This window comes from Mauremys reevesii, linkage group 10 (genome assembly GCF_016161935.1).
Source record: "Mauremys reevesii isolate NIE-2019 linkage group 10, ASM1616193v1, whole genome shotgun sequence".
Classification (NCBI taxonomy): domain Eukaryota; kingdom Metazoa; phylum Chordata; order Testudines; family Geoemydidae; genus Mauremys; species Mauremys reevesii.
The window spans coordinates 72,721,224-72,748,255 of record NC_052632.1 but is presented as its reverse complement, the minus strand read 5'-3'; the positions used below and the strand labels follow the sequence as shown (position 1 = coordinate 72,748,255).

Genomic DNA, 27,032 nt, shown 5'->3' with positions numbered 1-27,032 from the left:
GTGCTTTACTGTGTCATCTGTCTTTCAGCCATGTATGCAGCTACTCATGTAGTAAGGGACCACTCAGCAGGAGAAAAGGTGTCAGAACTGGGCTCTTCCTCAGTTGCTGGTCTTCCAATTACTGTGTCAGTTGATGCACATCGCTGTATCTGAATGCTCGTGCTTTCACAGACAGACACTTTTCACACGTGGCATTTCCTTTCCATGACAGTTCATGTAACACATTTTATATAGGGCTTGTTGTGTTTTAGAAGCCATGTGACAGCTGCAGTGCCAGAAGGCTTTTAAGGCATTAACAAATAACTGATGTGAAATAGAAGATCCCCGTAAAGGAGCTAAAGGATTTCATCGTGGAAGTTTACAAAACCGCACACTGTGCAGTAGGTGAGGCATCAGCTGCAATTTTATTTTCACCAAATGAGCTGAAATAATTTTCCTGTGAGCTGCTGTTGTTACAGTGTAGATAAAAGTTTCAGTGCCATTTGAAACCAGGTTCTGGCGTGCTGCACTAGTGCAAAACACACTGCACTGGTGTAAAACTGTATGCACCCTGCAAGTTTGCACTGGGGCAGCTGCACTGGTGGGTAAAATCTCAGAGCATGTCTAGATAACGGGTTATTGGGTGGCAAGGAGGGGTGTAAATCTACCACGCTCCAATGAGCTGCGCAGTGTCTGTCTGTGTGGAGCCTGGTGCTGCACTCTAAAGGTAGGAGAACTTTCAGTGCCCATGCATAGAGAGTCTCCATGGACAGTCAGCGTGTGACATCCTGGAGTGCTGTAGATTCACACCCTAGCTTGCAGTGCACCGACGTGCTCTCAGCATAGACCAGGCCTTAGATGGCTGAGATTGCCAGACCTTGGTCTTGTCTCACAAGACATCCAAGGCTTAATTCTGATCTCTCACTAGTTTTACATTGATGTAACTCCATTGACTTAATTCATTATTCACATCATCGTAAGGCATAACAGGATCAGAGCTGTGAGCCTTCCAGTTACCTTTCAGAGAACTCTTACTACCTAGTATCTTAAATCTAGCTCAGGCATACCACATTTTATTGCTTACTAATGTACATGCACTCCACTCCGCTGTTCAGATGGTCTGGGCAATTCAGTTTATCACGGCTGAATAATAGAGAAGATTATTGTTATTGATTTCCTTATATGGACTCAGAATGTTATTTAATTTGTTAGGCCTGCTTTAGTGTAAGTCATTGCTGAATTATATTCATTCACATCACGGTAGCCAAGCTTACACTGAACTCTTTTATTGGAATAAATAAGCATAGGTTTGGCTCTCTTCTATCCTCTTGTGATAGTCTGAGGTACTACAGCCCTGCTAATTAAGCAGTCCTTAGTCTACAGCTGTCCCGCCAACCGGCTAAAGGATCACATGTTGTAATATGTATTGTAACTGTCTTGTTAGGCCTGGCTTGTTCCAACACACTGGATCGTGCTACAGTAGAACCTCAGAGTTACAAACTGAGTGGTCGGCCTCACACCTCATTTGGATCTGAAGTACGCAATCAGGGAGCAACAAAGACCCCGCCCCCAAAAAGCAAATACAGTACAGTGCTGTGTTAAACGTAAACTACTAAAAAAAGGGGGGGGGAGTTTAAAGAAAAATTGACAAAGTGAGGAAACCTGTTTCTGTTCTTGTTTTATTTAAATTAAGGTGGGTAAAAGCAGCATTTTTCTTCTGCATAGTCAAGTTTCAAAGCTGTATTAAATCAATGTTCAGCTGTAAACTTTTGAAAGAACAACTACAATGTTTTACGAACATGCCCGAGGGGTTCGTAACTCTGACGTTCTACTGTATCTGGATATGTCAGGACATGAGTGGGCGTATGGAGGCAGCTAAGCTAGATTTTCCAGTGTTTGCTTGGTTTGTAGGACGTATGTAGGAACTATGAGGGGCTGGAGTATGTTGGAGGGGCTGGTGTAGGCCAAATCTGGGGCTATTTTCATGGGGGCAGCAAAAGGCACATCCTTGCTAGAAGGGCAGCTCTCCTGTCAAGTCTGTTTCCTAAAACATGGAGCTGCTAGAATTTCTCAAACAGTTGTAAGGTTGTTTTTTTTTTTAACATGACAACACAACATATTTTCTCCTTATCTCGTTCTCTGAAACATCTGAACTGTTGAATCTGAAACTTCCCCAGAAAAATTCAGCCAGAAGCAGTCATGCAGCAAGAAAAACTTCAGCCTGAAATGTTAGTTTGGCAAAGTTATAAGCAACTGAAAAGAGGGTCTTATAATGAAAAGTGTCAGGTGTCAATCTTAACTATCAGCAGCACTACCAGCTCCACCTATAATAAAAGCATAAAGACTGCTATCATTGGTACAATGCCTCTTTATAACTCTCAACTTATTTCCCAAGGATGTTACTGTAATGAATTTCTTGTGTAAAACTATCCAGCTAACTTGACTATGTTATAAATATTATTGTAGAAGTCCTGCTAAGTGCATTACATGGGATCCTTCCTGGAGATGTATTCTTTTCTTCTGGAGACGTAGGGAGATTGACCTAGATTCACCATATCAAACATGCGGGATCTCGGAATAGGTTAAAATAAATGGATAGAAGGAAGATTTCTCGAAGTTTCATTTTCTTATGATGACGACCAAATCTTCAAAGTTGAGGTGGGAATTTGTAGATTAAATGTCTCATAGATTCATACATTCCAAGGCCAGAAGGGACCATTGTGATCATCCAGTCTCATCTTCAGGCCGTAGAACTTCCCCCAGATAATTCTTAGAGCAGATCTTTGAGAAGAGACATCCAAACTTTATTGTCCGGGATAGAAACTCCACCACCACGCTTGGTAAATTGTTCTAATAGTTAATTACTCTCACTCTCAAAGCTTTCTGCCTTATTTCTAGTCTCCACACTGCTGTACAGACCACTGTGTTGTCCAGCTGTTGAATGATGAGTGTGTTTATGCTTTTGTTTGTTTTAAAATAAGATCATTTAACACTGCTCCCACCAACACAGGGTTTCTCAAACAGTCCCTTGGCCCGCGCCGCTTCCAGCAGCTCCCATTGGCCCGGAGCAGTGAACCGTAGCCAGTGGGAGCCGCGATCAGCTGGACCTGCAGACGGGGCAGGTAAACAAACTGGCCTGGCCCGCAAGGGGCTTTCCCTACACAAGCGGTAACCCTGTCTGAGAAACCCTGCACCAACATCACCTTGTATGCGGTGTGGGGTCAGGTTCAATTATAAAGACCCAACATTTGTCACTCTGTAAAGACTCAGAGATGAAGTTACAATCCTTCTTCGATCTCCATATGTTTCATGTGTTAATATTGCTTTTAATGTCTTGTCTGCATTGGTGAGTCATGCAGACTTTGAACACTGATGGGTTTTTTGGTGATTCTTGTGGATATTAAACCTAAAGTTAAACTTAAGGTTCTCTGGTTTGGTTTGGTTTGTTTGTTCCTCGTTCATGAAACAAATGCATGTATTACTGCTAGCTGCAAAGCACAGATTCTTATAGCAAACTGAAGACATCACGTGATAGCAATAACTGTGAGGCTGACGAGGCCTCTTCAGTGGAGAGATGGATTCAGCCTTAATTTAAATGGAAAGTGCTTGATACTTTTTCAAATTGATGCCAAGATAATTTAGGCCTCAGTCCTGCCAATGTATCAAGGTGGGTGGGTTCCATGGACGTCAGTGGAATTCTTTGAAGGTTGACGGGACTCTGTTCTGTGTGTCAATGGAATCTACACACCGATCCAGTTGCAGGATAAGGACCCACATGCATCTAATCTGAAAAAAAGAACCAAACATTTTCCAGTGATTCCAACTTTTTTCCAAGTGAATGGAATCCAGAAACACAGATAGGATTGTAGGGTTAGGATCAGGGCCGGCTCTAACTTTTTTGCCGCCCCAAGCGGGAAAAAAAAAAAAAAAGCGCCGCTCCGCTGTAACAACTCCCCTGAGCGCCACGCCGCGCTGCCCTGCCGAAACACCCCCCGAGCGCCACCCCGCACCACTGAAACAACCCCCCTGAGTGCCGCCCTGCCACGTTGCCCCGTCAAAACATCCCTTCCCGAGCGCCGCGCTGCCCTGCTGAAACAACCCCCCTGAGCACCGCCCCACCGCACTGTAACAACCCCCCCCAAGCGCAACCCTGCCCCGCTGAAACACACACCCCTGAGCGCTGCCCCGCCGCGCTGCCCCACCAAAACACACACCCCCGAGCACCGCCCCGCCCCGCCGAAACAACCCCCTCGAGCGCCGCCCAGCCAAAACAAACAAACAAACAAAAAACCTTGAGTGCCGCCCCACTGAACCAAAAAAATACAAACCCCGAGCGCCACTCCGCCACCCGAAGATTGGCTGCCCCTTACAAGGTGCCGCCCCAGCACGTGCTTGGTTGGCTGATGCCTGGAGCCGGCCCTGGTTAGGATCTTAAAGTGGGCCTTGTCCTTCCTTCAGCATTTTCCAGCAATCCTAGAAAAAGTTTCCTGCCCTTTGTTTCTCAAAAAAGAGCATAGCACTTTGGTGGGAGACTTGTGTGGGATTCTGCCAATCTTTTCTTTTTATTAGTATGGCTACTCTTATTTGTTAAGTGCCGACGGAGAATGCGCTAAGTGCTGGGCAAGAGGCATTACAGTCTGAGACAGAAGAGAGAGGCCACAAAGTGGCGATCAGAGTTTTTCCTTTTTAAAAAATACTAGTAAAACTATTGAATGGTTGACCTGTTTCTAAATAGGAAGCTTTACTTGTTGCTGAATATTGTGCGAGTGCCCAAAAGTAATTGATTTTCTTAGCCTCGCTACGGGGGCAATTTGGCACATATTATTGGGATTTGGCATTTTGAATCTGTTGGTCACCTTTAATATCCTGATAAAGGTCTCAGAGTAGTGAATGCAGGTTGTATTACTCCACAATACACCCTGCGGTGGGTGCTTCCATTGCCTGTAACTCTGGCGGCACAAAAAGTGCATTCCATCTGGATTTAACTAAACTTTCAATCACAGTCAAGGAGCTAGTGTTAAGTTTAATACTTTGGTATGAAGACTAGAAGAAACAGTTCACCTCTTTGCTGTGTTAGTATGGAGACCGTCTTCTAAATGGCTGTTATGACAGAGCATTAGCACTCCTGAATTTATTCTGTTTATGAAAGTTTGTTGCAGCAAAAGAGATTAGAAACTTTCATTTTTGTTGGATTTGTTTTTTGTTTACCGCCAGCTTGGATTCTGCAGCAAACAGCAAAAATTATAACCAGTTAACAAAAGGTGGATCATGAGATTTGTGATTTTTATTTGTAGTCTGGTTTTTTATAACATAGCAATGTGGTGTATAAAATGAAACGGTTTATTGCGATGTGAAATTTAATGTTGCTGAGTAATTGAGTGTGATTGATTTATAATTCATGTGAAAGTTAAAAATGATGATCTAACAACTTTAAAACAACATTTGGCTGTTAAGATTTTTTGTGGGGGTTTCCCCCTTAAGTGTGATGCTTTATGATTTTGTTTTATTACCTCTTTTAAAATGTAATTTCATTGTTTCACCAGTTTCTCTGTGACATTCCCTTAATTGTATTTTTAATTAATGTTTATAGTCTATGTCTAGATGAGTCTGATAGGACAAAACTTCAGTAATGTGTCATTTTGATGGCCGTATGGATGGCTTCTCTCTCAGAACACTTTAGTTTTGCAATATAATTAGCACATCTAATTTCTCTTTTGATCTTGTTTTGTTTTTAGTTATTTAATTTCTACCATTCCTTAGACGTCTTTTCAAACCCCACGAGATGATACGCAGAAGAGGGAGGTATAGTCTTTAGGAAATACATCAAGACACGTGGACAAGATATTCATGAAAACAACATAAGGAGCTACATCAATGCCTTAGTGATCAAACAATAGGTATTTTACTGCTCCATTAATATGTTATATGCAGACGCGGAGGGTAGTTTATCTAATGAGTATGTCCTACTAAGTTATATATGAAAATAATTACACCACCTAAACATCTTTCACATCCAGCAGACATCTTTGCAAGCTGTTAAAATTTGGCCCTGCAGTTACAGCAAGAAATTGGATAATCAGACCCAAAGAATTTACTATACCACGTGACATAATTGTGCAAAACTTGTCCTCAGGTGGTATCCTTTATTACTGGAGAGGCAGAGACAAAGCATCTCATTCTTTCCATGCATTAAAGACCATCACATACCTCCTTAAAGACACTGGAATAGAGATCAGTTTACAATTTGCACAGAGATGAAAGTGCCCTATTACACTGCTCATGAGAACATGCCATTTCTCTTAGCGCTTTCACCAGCAGATAATGATTTCATGAGACTACAGCGAGGGGTAAAACCCACAATTACAGTCCAGAAATGTAGAGCAAAGATCAGCAGAACCAAAAAATCTGTGGCCACCTTTAGGAATTTCACAATATAACTATGCTGCCCACTCGGAACTTCATAGGTGCAACATAAATAAAACACAGGTCCTCCTGATCCAAAAATCACATAGTCCTTAAGCTGCTTGAGTTAAACAAGAGACTCCTTTAGCTGGTAGCAGTGCAGGACCGATAACACACAGGTTTCTAGTTTTATCCAGGTGAGAGTAGTGATACATCACACTAGCCAGTCCAATACTACTCACCAGCAGCCTTGTTCCAATTCCTGCATAACATTCCTGGCCCAGCCCTTTAGCTAATACTGATGGGGCTCAAGCCCTCCCCCGGTTTCTACAGTCACTAGAGACAGATCTAAGCTTTGTAGTGTACGGTTGATACAAGGGGTGGGCTGTGTCAGGACAGAGCGTGTTAGATGTGTGTATAAGGGCTGGTTGGAAAATTGATGTTTTTTTCTGCTGAAAACTTTTTTTCTGGTGAAAATCAAAAAAACAAAATATTTTAGCCAAACACTGAAATATTTCAGTTCTGAAATGTCACTGCAGTGCCTCCTGGGAGTTGTAGTGTGAGTGCTTAAAACTTACTTTCTCCACAAAAGGCTGGGTTCCCTGGTCTCCCTTCTTGGTAAGGGGAGGCAGTACATCATGTGGCCATTGTGCCATCGTGGGAGATGACACTTTTCCCAAAAATATTTCGTTTAAGCAAAAGCCAAAGTTCCCATGGAAAAAAATGTCAGAAAAATTTTGACCAGCCCCTAGTGTGATTATGCATGTGTGGGTTTACTTGTATATAAAATAAGGTAGATCAGTCTAGGCGTGCAGGTACACACACACATGTATTATTTATGTGTGTTCTGACCTTTTACCCGTGTCTTTAATATTTTCCACTGGCTTTCATAGGTGACCTTTGGCTCATAAACCCAGGGCCCTTGGAAAGACCTGTAAAACATGGCAGACTAGGTGCCATTTCCCATGCTCACATGGTTCTAGTTCTGACTGGCCAAAGTAAATGCAAGTGCTCCGCTGCGTTATCACTTTCGGCCTTTTTACTCTAACGTCTGTTGTTTTTATTTTAAAGGAGACTAAAACATATGCAAATATATCCCTATATCTGAGTGCATGAAAGCCATACTCATCTCTTTTAGAATTTTATATTGCCACCCATCACCGTGATTGCCTCCTTGGGAGGATCTTTCCTTCTCTGGCCCTTGTGGGATGCGGGATTTTGCTGCCTGCACATACATTTCAGAAGTAGAGTGTGTGTTTGGGGGCATGAGTGCTGAGGACACCCCAGAATACCACTTGAACAGTGAATCAGGAAGTCCAGTGAAGAAGTCTGTGGAGCCTGCAGATGGGATGAGCAGCAGGTTCCTTGCTTTGCTGCCCTTAAAGAGAAGTAATTGTTGGATCAGGCCACATGATAAAGCTAATGTACCAGTGCCGGGCAGAGCTGAAGGTTGCTTGAGGAAAGGACTCTGCAAAGATCACAGAAACAGAGCCTTCAAAATGTAATAGCAATTTCAGTTTGTCTTGTTTATTAGCTAGGCTCCTAGCGTTAGCGTATGGGCAATTAAATAATTTCTTCTCTTTGTGTTCTTTTGTGTCTGATTAATTTTGTTCTCAACATCCTGATTTTGTGCTAAATGAGCGCTCCTTTCTTCCCTCCCCTTTTGTCATTTGTCTAATGCCCTTCGAGCTTTGGAGGGGCTCTCCGTAAATGTCCACAAGGCTACATCATTGTCCTCCTTCAGATCCCTCATTAAAATGCTCCTTTGTCGTGATGCTTACAAAAAACTTGACAGCTTTAGGCAACTGGTGTGCTGAGACTACTCCATGGCCTACCATGCTGACCAATGTTGTCTCTTTGTTTCCTAGTGTTCCCCTGTCTGCCTGTGTCTTGTCTTATGCTTGGATTGTAAGGTCTTTGGGGGCAGGAACCATCCTTTAGTTCAGTGTTTGTACAGTGGGATCCTGGTCCATGATTGGTAATAAATAAGAATAATACATCTGATGATAACACAGTAATATCAATAACCCCAGCGAATTAGAAAGCTTCACAGTGGAGCAGAATATTTTTGCCACTAAAGCAAGGGTGAGTCTTCATGTCTTCCAGTCCTTGTCTCCAGGAGCTTTTAATTCAATGGTAAAGGTTTGCCTGCAGCCTGGTAGAGTTTGTTTGTGGGTGGGGGGTTGTTATTTTGTTGAATGTGCAAAGATAACCAGAGTTTGTGAGTTTGACACCTGCTAATGAGCAGTGTGCAGGGCCGGCTCCAGACCCCAGCGCGCCAAGCACGCACTTAGGGCGGCATGCCGCAGGGGGCGCTCTGCCTGTCGCCGGGAGGGCGGCAGGTGGCTCCGGTGGACCTCCCGCAGGCATGCCTGCGGATGCTCCACCAGAGCCGCGGGACCAGCGGACCCTCCGCAGGCACGTCTGCAGGAGGTCCACCGGAGCCGCGGGACTGGTGACCGCCAGAGCACCTCCCGCGGCGTGCCGCCGTGCTTGGGGCGGCGAAATTGCTAGAGCCGCCCCTAGGCAGTGTGTTTGTATCCCAGGGACGAACAACCATGATTCCTTTGCTCACCTCGATGCTGCTAATTCCATGTGAGACACCGAATGAGTTTAACCCCAACCCTTTTTTGATGCTGATGGAAAGTTTGCAAAGACAGAAGCTTTCCTGATTTTCTCCACAGGTAACTAAAAGGGCCTGATCCTGCAGGGAGGCAGCATGCCTAGTACCCCTCAAGAGGTACCACTGTCTGGCTGGATCAGGCCCCATGCTAAGAATGATCCATATATTTATATCAGGAATATTTTAGCAATGTCCACAGAAAGTTCCTATCAGAGTTACATACAGATCCCCAGGCCACTCATAGAGATAACGGCAATACACTTGTTCCTGTAGGACCTATGTAGTGATGTCAGTGGAGCTGTGTGGGCTCTGCATCTCTGAACATCAGGGCACTTTTAGGTACTTTTAGGAACATCAGTGCTAGACTGCGACTCAAGAGACCTGGGGTCAGTTCCCTTCTCCACCACAGACTGTCTGTGACCTCGGGCATGTCGTAGTCTGAACTGCCTCTCTGTACGGTGCAGATAACAGCATTGCCCTACCGCACAGGGGTTTTGTGAGGAGGAATACGCTTAAGGATTGTGAGGCACAGAGGTTCCATGGTACCAGGAGCTCTATAACGGCCTTTCATAGGGGCCTAAATAGAGATTTAGGAACCTCACTGTGGCACCAGAGTTTGAAAATGTTGTCCTGGGTTTACATGCCATTCATTACTTTCTGCAGTAGAGATAATATGGCCATTTCACTTGTGAGCAGTTGTCCAGTCCTAGAATCAACAACATGACTAGAATGGAGGCATGGGAAGATCCCAGATGCACTGTTTGGTTGTTTATAGGAGACACTTCTGCCCGATTACCAGACAGCATTGTTCTGAAGGCAACAGTGTTGTTAGTATCACAGAAAGGTGCATCAATGAAGCATGTGGAAACTGTAACAGTACATTGTGTTACCACCCACATCTACTTCCTAATTACACTGTTTGTTAAACATTCGGCTTTTGACATTGCAGGGTGAAGGAACTGCATTCGAGTAAGCCAGCCCGGGATGGAGATCTTTCTGTTCTTCCCAGGCTTGCTTCAGAAGTTTACATTTCAGCCCCTGCCTGAGGTCGCAGAGACTGGATTGGACTTCGCTGCTGAAGCTGGATTCACCATGAGACCACAACCTCAGTCAGCCTGTGCTATTCTAAGTGAGTAAACTGGAGACATAACTAAAAAAATCTGTTATTTTATTGTTTTATCTTAGATTGCATAGAATGTTCCCACTAGCTCCACTTAAGAGAAGCCACATCCTCCAACAAATGATAATATATATGGAAGTTTCAGTCTATGTCTTGCAAATACTGGATATGTATAAAATATATTTGACCACACAGAGTACGATTTTCAAAGGAACTGCCCAGTTCCCATTGAAAATCCCAGCCAGATAATTACTGAAAATATCAGGGCATTGACTAATTTTCTTTATATATCAAATATATGACTTAACACAAAATGTTGTCCTGGTTTCTAAGTGATTGGGAAAGAATGGAGCCCCAGCTGTGGGTTATTCCTTTATTTGGAGTGAGGAGTGACACAGACACAAATATTGTGTTATTCTCAAATATTTGCTATTTCCCACTGCTATTAACATATTATATTGCACATTATTCCTAAATCTCCATTATTGCCAAATATTTGCACACTCAGCATCTTGAGCAAGGCTACCAGCCTCCCTGCTACAGAGCGTTGGCAGCCCAGCCCAACCTGGGGTTGTCAGGCTTCTTGGTAGCCTGATGTCAGGTGGCAGCTGGAGATCCAGGCTGTTAAGGGAGCCTCATCAATTTCCTTTCAAAAAATGTCATTTTCAGTTTTTCTAAATGAAAATGTCAGAAATTTTAAAATTACAACCGTTCATTTCAGTGCTGCACAACACTTTTTTTTTTTAATTTGGAATTTCCCCTGGAACTGGCATTCCAGGTTCCAACCAGCCCTGCTAATGGGACCCACAGAATTTTTTTCAGTAGGGGAAGGGTAACTACTTAGATCATGGGGGGCCAACCTGAGCCTGAGAAGGAGCCAGAATTTACCAATGTACATTGCAAAAGAGCCACAGTAATACGCCAGCAGCCCCGCATCAGCTCCCCCTGGCACATTGGAAAGTTGGTGCCTGTAGCTCCAGCCCTGGAGCCGGTGCCTATACAAGGAGCCGCATATTAACTTCTGAAGAGCCGCATGTGACTCCGGAGCAACAGATTGGCCACCCCTGACATAGAAGGAGGAGCACCCTGTGTATCCACTTTTCTCCTGCTACAGCTTCCTCCATGGTTTTGATCCCTAATGCCTCACCTAGCTGTGGGCACTGCACAGATGCCAATGTCCATTTCTCTGTTCACACACATGACTCTCATTTACAGTATGGGATGTTTTAATCTGTCTTAAATGCTGTGTGTAAGGCCAGTACAAGGAGCAGATAGGGTTTTATAATGGGGATGGGGTTGAGAGACTGTCACTCAAAGTCTTCAAGCAGATAAACATATGGGAGGAAATCACGTAGAGAAAATTCAAGGGTTGATGGGAGATTGACCTCGCACATCATCCGCTGTTGCTCTCTTCTCATTCAGTGCTAGGTTGTGCAAGCCATAGAGGAGCCAATGGGTCTACTCGTGCAAATAAATGTTCACCTGGGTGGGTAAAGGCTCCACAATCTAGCCCATGGATTGCAGATTCTTTGGGACTGGAGTTCCTCTGTTGGTGGTGAGACTTATAAGAGAAGGAAGTAAAGGAACCTACCCACTGAGTAATGTCTGAATTTTTCTTGGCTAATGATAAAATAAGACATATGATTTTGTGTTCTAAGACTTAGAATCATAGAATATTAGGGTTGGAAGAGACCTCAGGAGGTCATCTAGTCCAACCCCCTGTTCAAAGCAGGACCAACACCAACTAAATCATCCCAGCCAGGGCTTTGTCTTCCTCGCATGTATGCTAATTTGTATATACTTTGTTCCAGTGGATGTCTAAAACCCTGTGAGCTTAGTCCTTCTGTCCTCAGACAAGCCTTATTTGCAAAACTCAATGGGAGTTTTTCCTGAGTAAGGACTGCAAGACTGGGCTGTCAGTCAATGCCGTGGCAGGATATTGGTGCCATCTTGTGGCCAAAAGGGGAGCAATAGATAAACTAGGTTCCTTAGAAATGTTACATTGCAATGCAGGGCACAAGCATTTGACCAACAAACTTTGCAGGTACAGGAGGTGAAAATTTGAAGCCTGTTGAAGAATATGGAGATTGTATTTACACCCACTTCAAAGCCTCATGAGCAGGTGTTTTCTGTCAGATCTGAAGCTGAGTCATAGTCAATGTTTTTCCATAATTTGGATGGACAGACGCACAGGAGGAGTCTTTCATGCAGAGATGTACCTCACTGTCTGAGGGCTGTAGAGTGATGCATTCTACCCATATGCTGATGATACAGGGATGAGCATAAAAAGTGTGATACATTTTTAAAAAATTGTAAATCAGAGCCTGTTCTCTGCCCCTGACATTAGCAGCTGATCGGCTGGCTCTGATTAATAGTCCATCTCAGTCATTTCTGATGTATTTGCATCATGTAATCGGCAAAATTTCTACAAACAGCTGATCTCACTAGGCTCCTCTCACTTCATCAGAAGAGTCAAGTGTAGGAGGTGATGCCTGGGCTTCAGCAGAGTCTGAAAGCTGTTGTTCAGGATAGGAGAGAGACATAATCATTTCACTTCCCAACCCGAGGCTCTCAAAGCACTTTACAAACATGAACGAATAAACCTTCATAACACACTGGGAAGGGAAGTGTTTTACAGGTGTGGAGAATGAGTCACAGAGCCTTTCAGTGACCAATCTCAGACAATGAGTCGACTGGGAATAAAACCTGGGTCTCTTGAATCCCCATCTCTTGTTCTAATCACTAGACTGTGTTGTCTCTTAACTGTTTGGAAGCCAGTGCATCCCTAGATGGATATCACTTGGACTCTCCCATTGACTTCAGTGGAGCAAGTCCAGGTTTTGGGGGATGTCACTAAAGAGTGCTGTGGCAGGGAAGGAGGGAGCCATTGTGGAAGCTGAGGGGACAGGCCTGGGTTAGGACTTGCCTTGAGTGATTCCTGACCTGACTTGCCTACCTTCTTTCAAGAATACCCAGAACTCCCTCCCTTGGCCTGATGTCCACCATTGACCATCTCCTTCTGACGCCTCCCTCAGGACCGGGATCCCCAGCCCAGGAGAAGTAGTGCAGGCCAGCAGCAGCTGCCAACAGCTGAGAGCAACTGGCACAGAGCCCGCAGCATTTCCAAGTAGAGAAGCAATATGAGTAACAACAAAAGTTTGATGGGAAGCAGGAGGCTTTTTGTCTTCTTGGGAAGAAAGGTTCTTGCTTTCACAGCCTGCAGGCAGGCTTTGGGGGTAAGGGTTAGGCAGGGCACAAGGGGCCTATATCTATTCAGTGGAAGGAAAGTCCTTCATCAGAGGTGGGAGGGAGAACTTATCCTGGGGTAGGTGAAAGGGAAAGTGAGTCAGTCCTAGCATGCTCACTTTGGTGCAGAATGCTGAGGACTTCCTACTGAACGCTTGACATCAGTGGATGCCTCTCCCAAAGATATACTTTACTTCAGCCTGAAGAACGGGCTTTGTGTAGGGACACTGGCTGAAATTCTCTGGCCTGCGTTATGCAGGTCAAACTAGATGATCATAACGGTCAAATCTGTGAATCTGGAGACACGCGTACACTGCAATCACAGGGTGTGGTTGTAGATTGTATAGCGACAACCCCAGCTAGCCACGGCAGCATGGGCTGTACAAGCTTGCCCACAGCTTGGGGTAATTATCTGGGCTGTTAGTCTGCCTCAGTTTACTAGGACAAATCTCTTTCTCTGAGGTTTGTCTCCAAGCAACTTTGTGTCCTGTTTAAACGACTTTAGTTCTGTAGATTATATGCAATAAATACATTTTGGGATTAAAACTTTAATGGGTGGCCAAATAAAAAGGAACACACACATTGAGAGCTGACAGGATAATGGATATGCAGCGATAGGAGTTAGCAGGCAAATACAAGCACAGAATGATGCCTGAGTTAGACACAAATTAGAGCACGGTTCATTAATATGATGGCAGATAAAAAGAGCACTCTCCGGCAGAGGTGACAGCCATGGCCAGAAGTACAGAACAGAACAAACCTCAAAGCCCACCCCCTACTCCCGCTGGTTTCCTGATCCCAGTTGTCCAGCTGACACAGGAACAATCCATCAGACCCCACTCAAAACCGATTGCAAGGATGGGTTCCAAAAGTCCGGCTAGTTATCCATTGTGTGGAGAACAAGAAGAACGTTTTCTCTCATTTAGCCAGCCCAAGGAGGGCGGAAATCCATAAACGTGTGCATGGCATTGGATTACTTTTCCATGTCATCGGCTCTTTATAGTCAGCTGCCAGTGCGGGTCTCAAGAGGCATCTCTTCTCTCTTTCATTTAGATGATGAAGCAGACTTGGATTGTCAGAGACAGAACTGCCTATGTCAGTTTCCAGTTTTCGCTCACTCCCCCTCCAAGAACTCTGTTCCCAAAAGTTGTCATAACAGCTCACTCTCAAATCACGTGAACAAGTCAAGTTTTCTCCGTTCTGTAGCCTCAGCCGTTGACATCTGGAGCATATCTGGGAGGGTAACCTGGTAGAATTTTGGTAGGAGCTACGAATGGCTACAGAAACCTTGAAGAAATTCACTAGATCAGCAATTCTCCAACGGTGAGTCGGGACCCCAAAGTGGGTCACGCAACCCTGTTTTAATGGGCTGGCTTAGACTTTCCGGGGCTGAAGCCAAAGCCCGAGCCCCACTGCCTGGGGTCGAAGCCTGAGGGCTTCAGCTCTGGGTGCCAGGGCTCAGGTTACAGGCCCCCTGGCAGGGGCTGAAGCCCTTGGGCTTTCGCTTTGTCCCCCCCCCCCCCCGGGACAATGGGGCTGGGGCAGGCTCACACTTTGTTCCCCCACCTGTCAGAAGGGGGTCAGGGTGCAATGAAGTGTGAGTACCACTGCACTCGATCCTATTGGCTGGCTCTAGCATGAGGCCCCTACAGCATTTCTGCCCATTACAGATTAATGGTGCTCTTGCCTTCTGGAGAGAGGTAGCTTTTCCAGGCAGATTCCTGTAATATTCTTATTCAGAACACAGCTGATTCCATAGGTGCAGGAGCGTGTACATTCTAGAAGTTAGGGGTCTGTTACAGGAGTGGGTGCGTGAGGTTCCATGGCCTGCAATGGGCAGGAGGTCCAGCTAGATCGGGGTGGGCAAACTACGGCCCATGGGCCACATCTGGCCCACGGGACCGTCCTGCCCGGCCCCTGAGCTCCTGGCCCGGGAGGCTAGCCGCCAGTCCCTTCCCTGCTGTCCCCCTCCCCCACAGCCACAGCTCGCTCGCTCTGCTGCCAGCGCAGTGCTCTGGGTGGCGGGGCTGTGAGCTCCTGGGGCAGCGCAACTGCAGAGCCCAGCCTGACCCAGTGCTCTGAGATGTGTGGTGGCGGCAGCCGCGTGGCCCAGCTCCAGCCGGGTGGCCCGGCTGTACTGCCACCAGCCAGGCAGCGCGGTAAGGGGGAAAGGAGCGGGGTGGGGGTTGGATAGAGGGCAGGGGAGTTCAGGGTGGTGGTCAGGGGATGGGGGTGTGGATAGGGTTGGGGTGGTCGGGGGGGAAACGGGGTTGAATGGGGCAGGGGTCCTGGGGGGCGGCAGTCAGGAAGGAGGGGGGGTTGGATGCGGTGGCAGGGGGCAGTCAGGGAAACAGGTTCCAGGGGCAGACAGGGAGAAGGGGTGGTTGGATGGGGCAGGAATCCCGGGGGGGCAGATAGGAGGTGGGGGACGGGCCACGGTCCACCATCCAATTTACGAAACCCGATGCGGCCCTCAGGCCAAAAAGTTTTCCCCATCCCTGAAACAAATGATCACAATAGTCCTTTAAAGTCTCTGAGAAGCAGAGTGCGAAGCGACTGCAGTGCATATAATGCAATAGCTGTCTCATCTGGACCATATTAACCATTTCTCCAAGGTTCTGCCTTCTCTTTGCTGCACCCAGTAGAAATGTCCTGTGCAGTCGAAGTCAATGCAAAGGAATGATTCCCTAACACTGTCCTGCTTATTCACACAGAACAGCACAGGCCGACTGAGGTTGTGGTCTTAAAGTAAAAGTGGTCTGAGGAACCGCAAGGTCCAGGTCTGATTCTGTGACCCCGGGTGGGGGTTGGAAAGTAAACGTCTGCAGCAACCCTACAAAGAACAGGAACAGCTCCATCTTGGCCAGACTTTCTCCAATGCAATTCCTGCGCCCTGCAGTGTCAAAAATGATTAGATTTAACTGTAAGAGAAATAGTTACAGAGGTTAATTTTAATGTGATAGCCCAGGGCTATGCTAGTGGGGGGTCGACCTAAGATACGCACCTTCAGCTACGCAACTTACCTGGCCATGAGGACGGCGGCAAGTTGATCGCTGCAGCTTCCCCGTCAACTCCGCTTCCGCCTCTCGCAAGCTGGAGTTCCGGAGTTGATGGGGAGCGCGATCGGGGATCGATTTTATCACGTCTACGCTAGACGTGATAAATTGACACCCGATAGATCGCAGCGGGTAGTGAAGACCTGCCCATAATAGTCATCAGGTCATCTATTAGGAGCAGTAATGGGACTCCTCGTGTACCATTGTACCCAGTTGAACTGACAGATAGTTACAGCAAAATAATCTGTGCTGTAGCCAGATGATTATGCCAGTAGCTCATGTCGCCACGATATGCATGTTGATTCCTTTGTCAGACATGTTCATATAGCAAGGAGGTGATAGCCACATGGTAAATTGCCAGGCTATGTAATACATGAAATTATTAGGCACCCACTTCCCTGGCAGGCTGTGGTCTCTAGTGGATAGGACATAACTGAATTCAGCCACTGAATTGTTGTGTGACCCTGGGTATGTCACTTCCCCTCTCTGTGTTTGTTCCCCTCCCATGCTGTGTCTGTCTTTTCTGTTTAGATTGTGAGCTCTACAGGGCAGAGACTACCTCTGGCTGTGTATTTGTACAGCACCCAGCACAGTGGGGCTCTGTACCTAGGCTGAAATCTTCAGATGCAACCATAGTCCACAGACATCATCCCCAGACTTATCCTGACACCCCAGCCCCTGAGCACTTTCAAACAACCCCTTTCTCTTAAAAATCAACCTTCCCGAGAAACATTCCCTTCCCCAAAGGTGGAATGGTTTGAAGACTTGTAGGCTATCATCCAGCCAGTCCCCCTTTGGTGACTGTCTTTTGTTCTTGGCTCCCATAAGATTTTTTTTTTAAGCAGGATGCCCTGCCCCAGAACAACAGGCTTTGAGAGATGACATCATGAAGAAATCAGGAGAAAGCAAGAACGTGGCTTTTGACATCAAAAAATCACTGCTCATGATTTTTGCATCAAAAATACAAACTCACGGCTGATGCACTGTGCTGTAGCAGCAAATCCCGCGCTGGAAAGCGGGGTCCAGGATCACAGCTGGACTCCTGATCCCCAGCTCCCACAGCCGACTTTTAACAGAGACGGTTGTGAAGTGTCAGGTTGCAAGGCAGGATTTGAGAGATTCTGTAGGAAATCTCCCTCTACAATACTTTAGGATTCCTGCAGTGCTGGGATTTGTAAAACTCCTAGTAAGGCTACTCTTTCCAGCTGTGCCCACTTGTAATGCACTCTGCTGGATAACAGCACGTGCAGGCCAGGAAGGAGGCAGCTTTGGAAATTAACAGCGTTTGGAAACCTTGACTGCTGTGCCACAGCAGCGAGGCTGGGCAGAGGACACCTCTTCACTAAAGAGGGATTAGGATGGAATTTCACAGGAAATTTCTGATACCTTGCAATGTTCCTTGCCCATCAAACTTCATTAGAGTTCTTGGGATGGGCTGTTTTTTTATTCTACCTTGGCTGCATGTTTGTGTGTGTGTGTGTGTATGTGCGCGTGTCCATGCACACGCAAATACACATTTAGAGGAGTGGAGTAGGTCAGTATTTTACACCTCTGTCTAGCACAGGGGTAGGCAAACTATGGCCCGGGGGCCACATCCGGCCCTTCAGATGCTTTAATCCTGCCCTTGAGCTCCTGCCGGGGAGCAGGGTCTGGGGCTTGCCCTGCTCCATGCCGGGGAGCAGTGTTGAGGGCTTGCCCCGCTATGCGGGGCTCCCAGAAGCAGTGACATGTTCCACCTCCGGCTCCTATGCGTAGGGGCAGCAAGGGGGCTCCGCATGCTGCCCCTGCCCACAGTGCCGCGCCCGCAGCTCCCATTGGCCAGGAACAGCAGCCAATGGGAGCTGCAGGGGTGGCACCTGCGGATGGGGCAGCATGCAGAGCCACCTAGCTGCACTTCCATGTAAGAGCCGGAGAGGGGACATGCTGCTGCTTCTGGGAGCTGCTTGAGGTAAGCGCTGCCTGGAGCCTGCACCCTTGCCCTCCTCCCGCGCCCCAACCCTCTGCCCCAGCTCTGATCCCCCTCCCACCTTCTGAACCCCTCAGTCCCAGCCCGGAGCACCCTCCTGCATCCCCAGCCCCTCATGTCCAGCCCCACCCCAGAGCCCTCACCCCCTCCCACACTTCAGCCCCCAATTTCGTGTGCATTCATGGCCTGCCGTACAATTTCCATAGCCAGATGTGGCCCTCGGGCCAAAACGTTTGCCCACCGCTGGTCTAGCATATTTCAATTACGCCCACCACCTCCTTGTGACAGAGTATTATTGACTGTATTTTTCAGACAAAGAAATTGAAATCCGGAAAGGATTCGTGATGTGTCCGGGCCACACAGTACGTCAGTGGTACTGCCTAGTGTATCTGGTTTAGGGTATCATTCAAGTCCTGTTTATTTTGGCGGGCCTCTCCTTGGCACCTTTCGGGCTCCCTTCTATGTTCTTTTGGAGCGGATACCCTTCCTTTCCTCTGCCTACCTTTGTATCAGTTGAGAACTGATCCATTTTGTTTAGAGGGAAGGCTTATGCTGAGATAAGTCAGGTCTGTTGCAGATTCATTGGCTCTGCTTGGCTGGGTATTAGGTTTGCTTGGTCCTTTCTGAAATACTGAAATAGATCTGTCCTGATCAATGCTCTGTTACCTAGTACAAAGTTCCTGATCCTACCAGAGCCTGAGAAACCTCTGCTCCTTTCAGGATAGGACCCCTTAATTACCTGTGGAGAATGGCAGGAAAGCTTCTTTCTTTACAAACTTCCCATCAGCATCAAGAAAGTGGTTGGGGTTAAACTCATGCGGTGTCTCCCACTGTGTTTTATCCAGCAGCACCGAGGTGAGGGAAGGAATCACGGTTATTCCCTGGAATACAACACAAAGCGCAAACTAAAAGAGGTCTTTGGCTCTACAAACCCCTCTACTTCCAAAAGCAACATGAAATCGCTGATCGAACTGACACTCCGATCGTGAGGAATTCCCTTAGAGGTACATAGCTCAGTGCTCTTTGGGGCAAGGAGCATCCTTTTGTTCAGTGTATATATGGTGCCTAACATAATGGGGTCTTGGCCCTTGACTGGGGCTCCTGGGTGCTACCACATAGCAATAATAACAACAACAATATTCAGAGTAGGACACGATGCTGCCAATGCCGTACTCAGATGGGCAAGAACATTGTAGCCGTGCGAGTACTGGTGGCTGAGGCAAGGAAGGGCTGCAGGATTTGGTCCTAAAAGATTATTGAATTCCACTGATCTACTCTTTGTCAGTCTCCACCCTGCTGTTTAAGCTTTGCTTCTTCCTGTGACCCAAACCTCGGTCTGATTGAAGTAAATGTGAATCTTGCTACGGACTCCACTGAAACCTGGATTTTACCTGTTGGCTGTGCCAAATTCCAGCTTTAATTCCGGTTTCTACCAGGTGCATTTGCATAGATTATTTGAACCCTTCCATTCAGAGCACTGTGCATGATACAGGCTGAGATTTTCAAGGCAATGTAGAGTGTTTAGAAGGTGGCTAAATCCCCAGCCTTGCCTTGGAAACTGCAAACCTGGGGCCAGATCCTGCATGCCAGCCTCACTCCGCAAATAGCCCCCCTGAGTCAAACAGAGCTACTCTTGGAGGGAGGAATTACTCGCATGAGGATGGCAGAATCTGGCCCTTAGTATCTAAGGATCCATTCATTGTTGTTGGCAAAGGGCGGAACGTAGTGGTATCCATTTAAAAAAAGTGATACATACCTTGGGGAGGAAGTAGCCTCTGAAATGTGTATCAACAGATGTGCACCGTGGAACGTGTGGCAGCAGGGTGATGAATCTCTGCACTTCATGTATCACCGCATTTGTAAATGGCATGTTTATCCGGTCTTCATATGTGGCCTGGCTTCCTGATTGGACAACGGTCCCAATCTCCTCTTGTACCTTTTCTAAAAGTAGAAGCAAACACAAATGTGTCCCATCAGAAGGGCTCTCTCCCCACTTATGAATTTGCTTTGGCAAAAACAAACCAGATTTTGCAAACCCTAAACCTGGCTTCCTCAGGCACCTCAAGTCTCTCTGGATTTCAGGCATACATGTTTTTGTTTTGTTTTGTTTTGTATCATACTACCTACACAACCTGTGTCTACGCTGCTCCCTCCAGGAAATAGAAAAATCCAGTTTTGGAAGACAGAAACTAGCCTTAATCAACTTTAACTGCAAACTCTTTGGGACAAGGACAATCTTTTTGTTCGGTGTTCATACAGTGCCTAGCACATTGGGGTCCTGATCTATGATTGGGGCTCCCACATGCTTCCGCAATACAAATAATAACTAATGATAAAGAGTGGGGATGCAGCTTTTGTGGCGAAAGCACCATTGGCATCTACACATTGGACACTTAACCTGACTTTCTTATTAAAACAAGGCACAGACAAAGAGTGAAACCACAGAGCGCTCACTTTGGATCTCTGGATATTTCATCATCAGTAGGATGGCCCATTGCAATGTTGTGGCAGTTGTCTCAGTTCCAGCCATGACCAGGTCAAGTACAGATGCTATTATGTTTTCATCATGAAACAGGCTGTCTTTCTTGTTTGTCTCCTTTAAACACACAAGTTTCAGTTAGCGTTGAAAGTGCTCTTGTTCACTCTGACTGAGGCAAAATTACAATTGAGTAAGATTTGGGAAGTCCCACCTCGCCCATCGCATTTTCAGGCATTCTCATAGGTTTGCGAGCCAAGGGGAAGCCAGCAGAGGATTTCAGAACCAAGGGCAGAGTTGGGTCTGAGCCACACAGTGCAGATCTGCATGGAGAGCTGAATTTCCCCAGAAGCTAGAGGGGTTTTGATACAAGCGATTGGTTCGGGGTCCATCTCCAAGCTGCAGCAGGGTTGAGCTCCGCTTTGGATGGTATTCACAAACTCACCCCTGCAGTTCATTTTGCAAGGCTTGGAAATACCTATTCCCTTCTGTGTGCAGCTGGAGATTCGAGTTCAGTGATTTCAAACCTCCAAGAGACACCTCCCACTCTGCCTGCCCGGTTGGAATGTATGCAAAGATTTTGTGAACATTCTCCCCTGCCAGACTGTTGGAGCATAGTGATCCTTGAACCCAGCTCAGTGTGAGCGGCTAGGAGGTGCAGTGTGCATATCTGGCCCCGCTCTGTTTGAAAGAAGAAAAACATAGAGTCTGAAGGTTTTTTGTTTTAATATTACACTGAGATCAATCTTAGAAATCCTAGTGGCTGGATGCAAGGAATAAATGCAGGGCCAGGACATGTAGCTGTGATATAACAACTGACTTCCTTTGCGTTCCTTATTCCTTTTAGAACAATGAGATCAATGATTGGTTTCTTTATTAACACAAAGCGTCAGATTCATCCTTTATGAAACCCCATTGATTTTCTTGTAGGAACAAACAACTGATCATAGATTACAAAGTGGGGTCGTGTTTTCACATCCAATTTTGGTGAAACATTCACTAGATAAATTATGGCAAAAGTAAGGGAACGGAGTTTGATTTCAGTTCCATCTGGATAACAGCATTGACCTCAGGAAGGTTACGTTGATGTGGCTGAGACCAGGATCTAGTTAAGTGTTTTTGTTGAAAACAGAGTAAATTGTAAATGGAGAAGTTCAGTCACATACCTTGTGCTGCTTGAACACTAATGCGTCAATGTAGCTCTGTGAGTTCTCGCTGAGATCTTGTCTGCTGATCTGGATGTAATTCCTTAAAATGATGCGCACGTCTTCTATTTTTTTAAGTAAAATCTTGTGGGTTTTGAGAAATAATCCAAGGAATGGGTAGAAATTAAAAAACTAGTAAGGAAAAAAAAATGGGCGTGTTAACCCCAAAGTGCCAGGATACAGGAAGAGCCATGCCAAAGGGTGCTGGGACGGCCCATCATTAGAGGTCTGTAACATTGTCTCGTAGAGGTTTGTAATGATAACCGACACTCCTGATGTCACTGGGACTCCACCTGGATGAAGCTAGCACATTTGAATGTAGGGCTGGGCCTTATGCTTTCAGGCCTTGATTCAGCAAGGTTCTTAAGCACAGGCCTAACCAGAAGTTCATGAGTGGATTTTCTACAGCATCTGCGCTCTGCTAAAATGCAGGGATGAAGCCACAAGGGATCCAGTTGTGTGTCCCTGATTCTGAGGTGCCAGGTCTCAGCTCAAGGGTAAAGCTGAAAGGAAGCAGCTCTAATTTACACGGCAGGTGCAGGGGCCATTGGGAACCTTATGCTAGATACGAATTGGGTGCACTGCTCCACCAAGCCCCTCCTGCCAAGAGTCCCTGACATGCCAACCCTGTATCCTCTATGTTGGGCTGGGGCAGGAGTGGGCTTTGCCAGCTGAGAGTTTCCTTGCACAAAGGAAATTCTCCTCTGGCCACATTAAGTCCCCTTTGTGCCACAAAATCTAGTCCTTTGATTTCAGTGGGGCTAGGTACATGATTAAATAGTTTGCTGACTCCTAGGAAGCATATTTAACACAGCCATAGTCTCTGAACACGGAACTATGATTAGAAAATACAAGCGAGGCAGGCAAGGGCTGCACTTTCGTGCACAATGAAATGACATTTAAGAAGAAATAGAATAAATTAAAAAGATAAAGTCTCAAATTTGTGGGGGGAACCAATATTCAGTACAGGGCTAAAATTCTTATAGCATAATTCTCATCTCAGATCCACACCAGACAGCAATTCTCAGTGGGACTATTCTATGTATCATAGAGGCTATCAGCAGCCTGGTCACAAAGATGTTGCTCTTGTCTGGGCTGATAAAAACAAGAACTAGTAGGTTGTAGCCCCAGGCACCAGTTATTCATATATCGTTGCCTGAAACAAGCGCGTTAGTAAACTGTTTCATGAGCACAGTATCTTCCGTTCTGCACTATTACCTATCACCTTAGCTGGTGTGAATAGATACTGTGATACCAGTTCATACTAAAACACAACTATCACCTTAGTTTCCTAGTGTGATACATGCCATGAACTGGCTGGAATAAACCCTGCATGTGACCATCCTCACATGAACCACAGAAGGAGCTGTCGGGTGAAATGTGATTTTCCCCCCACCCCCCGAGTTGAAATAATGATCCAAATGCAAATTACAACGCTCAGGAACACTGTGGATTTGTGACTCTGTCTAGGGACCTATAAACCAACCAGTGGATTTCCTCCACCCAAACAAGTTTTTCTTGTTACAGATGCAATGTAGATAACCTTCGTTTAGTGAGTATAATTCAGTACAGGTCACTACTAGACGTAGAAAATAGTCACCACACAAAATGTTCTTGGAGTTTCAATCTTATGGACATGTTACAAAACCCATGAATACAGCTGACGCTATTTCTCATTCTCACTGGTAATCTCAGCTTTGAGGCCAGGAAGGCACAGAGCCTGAACTCCATTTTGGGGGCTAGAAGGGTTACCTCCCATGTCATGGTTGAAGCACATTGGCTGGAGAGTTGGGGGAGCTTGCGGTGCTGCTTCCTGTCCTTTCTGAGAGTGAATCCAACCCTGCACAACAGGGTTATTCCTAACTCACAGCCCCTTTGTTCAGTCTGTTAGACCAATGATTTGTAAATGGTGGTAGGCAGGTTACAATTACATAGTATACAGCTTGGTTTCAAATATGGTCTGAGGTTCAGACTCCATTTTAATGACACTGATTATAATTATGAAGGCTGCACCCTGAGTACTACTGATTTTTAGATGGGATGTGCTAGTTCTTACAGCCTGAGATCTGCTGTGCTGGGTCATGGAGCCTGTCTGACTCAAAATACGCTGGAAGAGTTACTTACATGCAAGAATGGAGATCCAAGAAGAACCATAACTTCATCTATGAGTCTTAACAGAGTGACAAAGGTTGGGTCTTTGTAGTCAAACCGGTCCCCAAACAGCATAAGAAAGGTGATGTTGGTTGGAGCAGCGTTAAATGACGTGAGGCTAAATGGCTCACCTGTAATAAGAACAAACAAAAGCATAAACAGAACTCTCATTCCACAGCCTCACCGCTGACTTGTGTTTACAACGGTGCTTGAAAAGTCTGAGCAATGCGATATTATTTAACCTTAATATTCCCCAGCTCACCTCTGGAAGATTTGATTGTCTCAATAAGTAAATGAAGCTCTTCAAGAATTTTTTCCTCTATCAGCTTTTTCCCCATTCCAAGGTTGCGCATGCTTGACACAGTGAATCTTCGTGTCGTTCTCCACAGCTCTCCATTAGAAAAGAATACACCTAAGGTATATGTGAGATATATGTGATTGCTGAGAACGCAGAATGCCAGGGGATCCTACTCTACTTAAAAGAATATGAGAATATCTCCACATTTTCTCTCCCTCCATTTCTCCTTACTGTTCCATTATCCCATTTGCCATTCATTTCTCTGTCCTCCTCCTAGCTCTATCCACCAATCCCAGCCATCTTTTACTTCATGGAAATAGTTTTCCTCCCAGTTCAGTCTTTGCCATCTCACTCATGTGGGAGACAACCAGGCATTTAGCGCACTCAGTTTTTTAATACATTTTCTGTGTGACTTTAGTGCTGATGTAATGTGTCAAATTAACAGCCCTGAAGACCTAAAACCTCTATTGGTCCATTCAACAGGTGCCGCAAGGGTAGAGGAACTGCCTCGGGGAATTGATGGCGCTGTTTGAGGGAAGGGATCACAGATTTGGCCCATAACCATTATCTGAACCTGTGATATATTGTTCTACAAAGGGCCATTTTTGGAGGCAGGACTTTCTGGAATGAATACATCCAAAATGGCAGCACCGACTGGCAGGAGAGGCAAAATACCTGAGCGCCGAATCCAGTATGGTTCATCTTTCATGAAGTGATTCCTCAGGTAAAATGCATTAATGGCAGTGAGGCACCTAACTCTCATTGGCTGCCCATGGGAATTAGTCACATAGTTGCCATTGTGCCTTTAAAATTCTGCCCTCATCGTTTAAAATTCAGGATGTTAACTGGTCACAAAGTTGTTTGCCAAAGTAATTGTCACTAATGACAAGAGCTGCAAACCGGAAAAGCAGAATTTGGGGGTCAGTTTAGCTAAAAACAGACTTGGGGCAGGACTTCCAAAAGTTCTCAGGCAGTGGTGGCAGTAGGAGAAGAGAGAGGCCAAGGCTGAGCCCTTTTGAAACTCTCACATCTCCAAGGGCCAGTACCATTTCCATGCTGGATTTGTTCAAATATTGGGATGGGGGGTCGGTCTACAAATTCATCTGTGAAGTTCACGAGTGCCTCCTTCACGGCTTCGTATCCAGTCAGTACCACAGCTTTCTGGGACCCAAAGTGGAGGGTGAACACTGGCCCGTATTTTTCTGCTAGCTGAAAAAGAGGCAGGGTTTTAGTATCACCAGTGGAGAGAGTGCATTAAGAAACCCCTCATTTCCTCTTCAGACCCAAGGCTTATTCTGGTGTATTTGTTTAGACCACTAATCTGACTAGCATATGCATGAGTTCAGCACTAAATTCCATTGGTCTAGTAGGAGCACAATCCTCTTCTGTGTGGGGAAAACCACACACACATCAGCCCAATCTCCAGCTCGGTGGCATTCAGACCAGGAAATCGGGCCCCATGTATTTTAAACAAACTCATACTTTTACATACTCTTGAACATTAAAAATTAGATATTCCTAAATCCTCAGTGTTTACACACTTTGTTTACTCTTTGCACTTCTCTTAATTTAGTCAGTGAAAATCTAGGAAGACACTGATGTCTGTTCTTGATTCAGAAACAATGCTGGGTAGTTAGAAAGGGGGAAAAATGTTCCATGACAGGTAGCTGAAGTAGAGTCATTAAAAGGATAGTCTGGTATAGTCTATAGACTGGTATAGACTATTAGCTGGATGTTTGAGCTCAGTGCCACAAGAGAATATTCTCAGGTCTACAGGAAGCTAATAAGAAGAACGAGAATAAAAACCAAACAGACCCCTAAAGAATGGGGATCAGTTAATAAACAAAGTGGAGGAATAAGAGAAAGACAGATACAAACAGACCTGTTGTTACAAAATGTACAACAATTCTTATAGTGATTGTGACGCTCTATTGCTAGAGCTGTGAAAAGAACAGATATTCCATTTCATGCAGGATTTCAAGTTTTTTTAATTTCTTTTTGTTCTGATTTGGAATGAAAACTGAAAATTGCAAAATTCTCCATGAAAGAAAATATTTAAAAAAAATGTTTTGACTCCATCAAAATATTTCATTTTGATTTTTTGACTTTATATTCTACTATATTGTGTTCTATTCTATTGTACGTTATAAAATTTAAGAAAATTCATACTAAAAGTTGTTTTGAAAGGAAACGTCTAAATGTTTTATTCCAAAAATGTCGACATTTTGATACATCTGAACTTTTTTTTTTGCTGACTACTCTAAACTATCTGTTCAATCTTCTGTTTAGCTGTGACACTCTTGCTACTTTTCCCAGAAGAAGAGAGCTTGTAGCGCTAAAGCTTGTCTCTGTCACCACAATAAGTTGGTTCAAGAAAAGATACCACCTCACTTCCACCTTGTCTAATTTCGTAAGTATGTCTGCAGAGTTGGCTGTGCTGGGGGGCGGATTCCTGTTCATGTTTGGTAAAGAATCATGTTTGCTAATGACTCCCATGGACACTCTGCATG

The 27,032-nt window shown here is 45.5% G+C and overlaps 1 protein-coding gene and 1 long non-coding RNA gene across 7 annotated transcripts in view; one reads left to right on the top strand and one right to left on the bottom strand.

The window, feature by feature from the left end:
- The first annotated feature begins 15,184 nt into the window (after positions 1 to 15,184).
- LOC120373745 overlaps positions 15,185 to 27,032 on the top strand; it is a 24,352-nt gene continuing 12,504 nt past the window's right edge. For 3 of the 6 annotated variants that reach the window (XR_005585680.1, XR_005585682.1, XR_005585684.1), the window contains exons 1-5: positions 15,185 to 15,529; positions 16,085 to 16,293; positions 19,238 to 19,396; positions 25,006 to 25,246; positions 26,812 to 26,932. This is a non-coding gene — a long non-coding RNA (uncharacterized LOC120373745). Of the gene's footprint in view, positions 15,530 to 16,084; positions 16,294 to 19,237; positions 19,397 to 24,566; positions 24,642 to 25,005; positions 25,247 to 26,811; positions 26,933 to 27,032 lie in introns of those variants that run through there. The other 3 variants (XR_005585683.1, XR_005585681.1, XR_005585685.1) reach the window with 3 other exon arrangements.
- Positions 16,073 to 27,032, bottom strand: part of LOC120373743 (cytochrome P450 2W1-like) — a 12,211-nt gene continuing 1,251 nt past the window's right edge. Inside the window, exons 2-9 of the mRNA XM_039492558.1 lie at positions 25,569 to 25,731; positions 24,487 to 24,636; positions 24,198 to 24,355; positions 22,035 to 22,205; positions 20,847 to 20,988; positions 20,149 to 20,333; positions 19,132 to 19,273; positions 16,073 to 16,263 (exon numbers count right to left, since the gene is read on the bottom strand). Coding sequence (XP_039348492.1) covers positions 16,073 to 16,263; positions 19,132 to 19,273; positions 20,149 to 20,333; positions 20,847 to 20,988; positions 22,035 to 22,205; positions 24,198 to 24,355; positions 24,487 to 24,636; positions 25,569 to 25,731 — 1,302 coding nt within the window. The remainder of the gene's footprint in view (positions 16,264 to 19,131; positions 19,274 to 20,148; positions 20,334 to 20,846; positions 20,989 to 22,034; positions 22,206 to 24,197; positions 24,356 to 24,486; positions 24,637 to 25,568; positions 25,732 to 27,032) is intronic.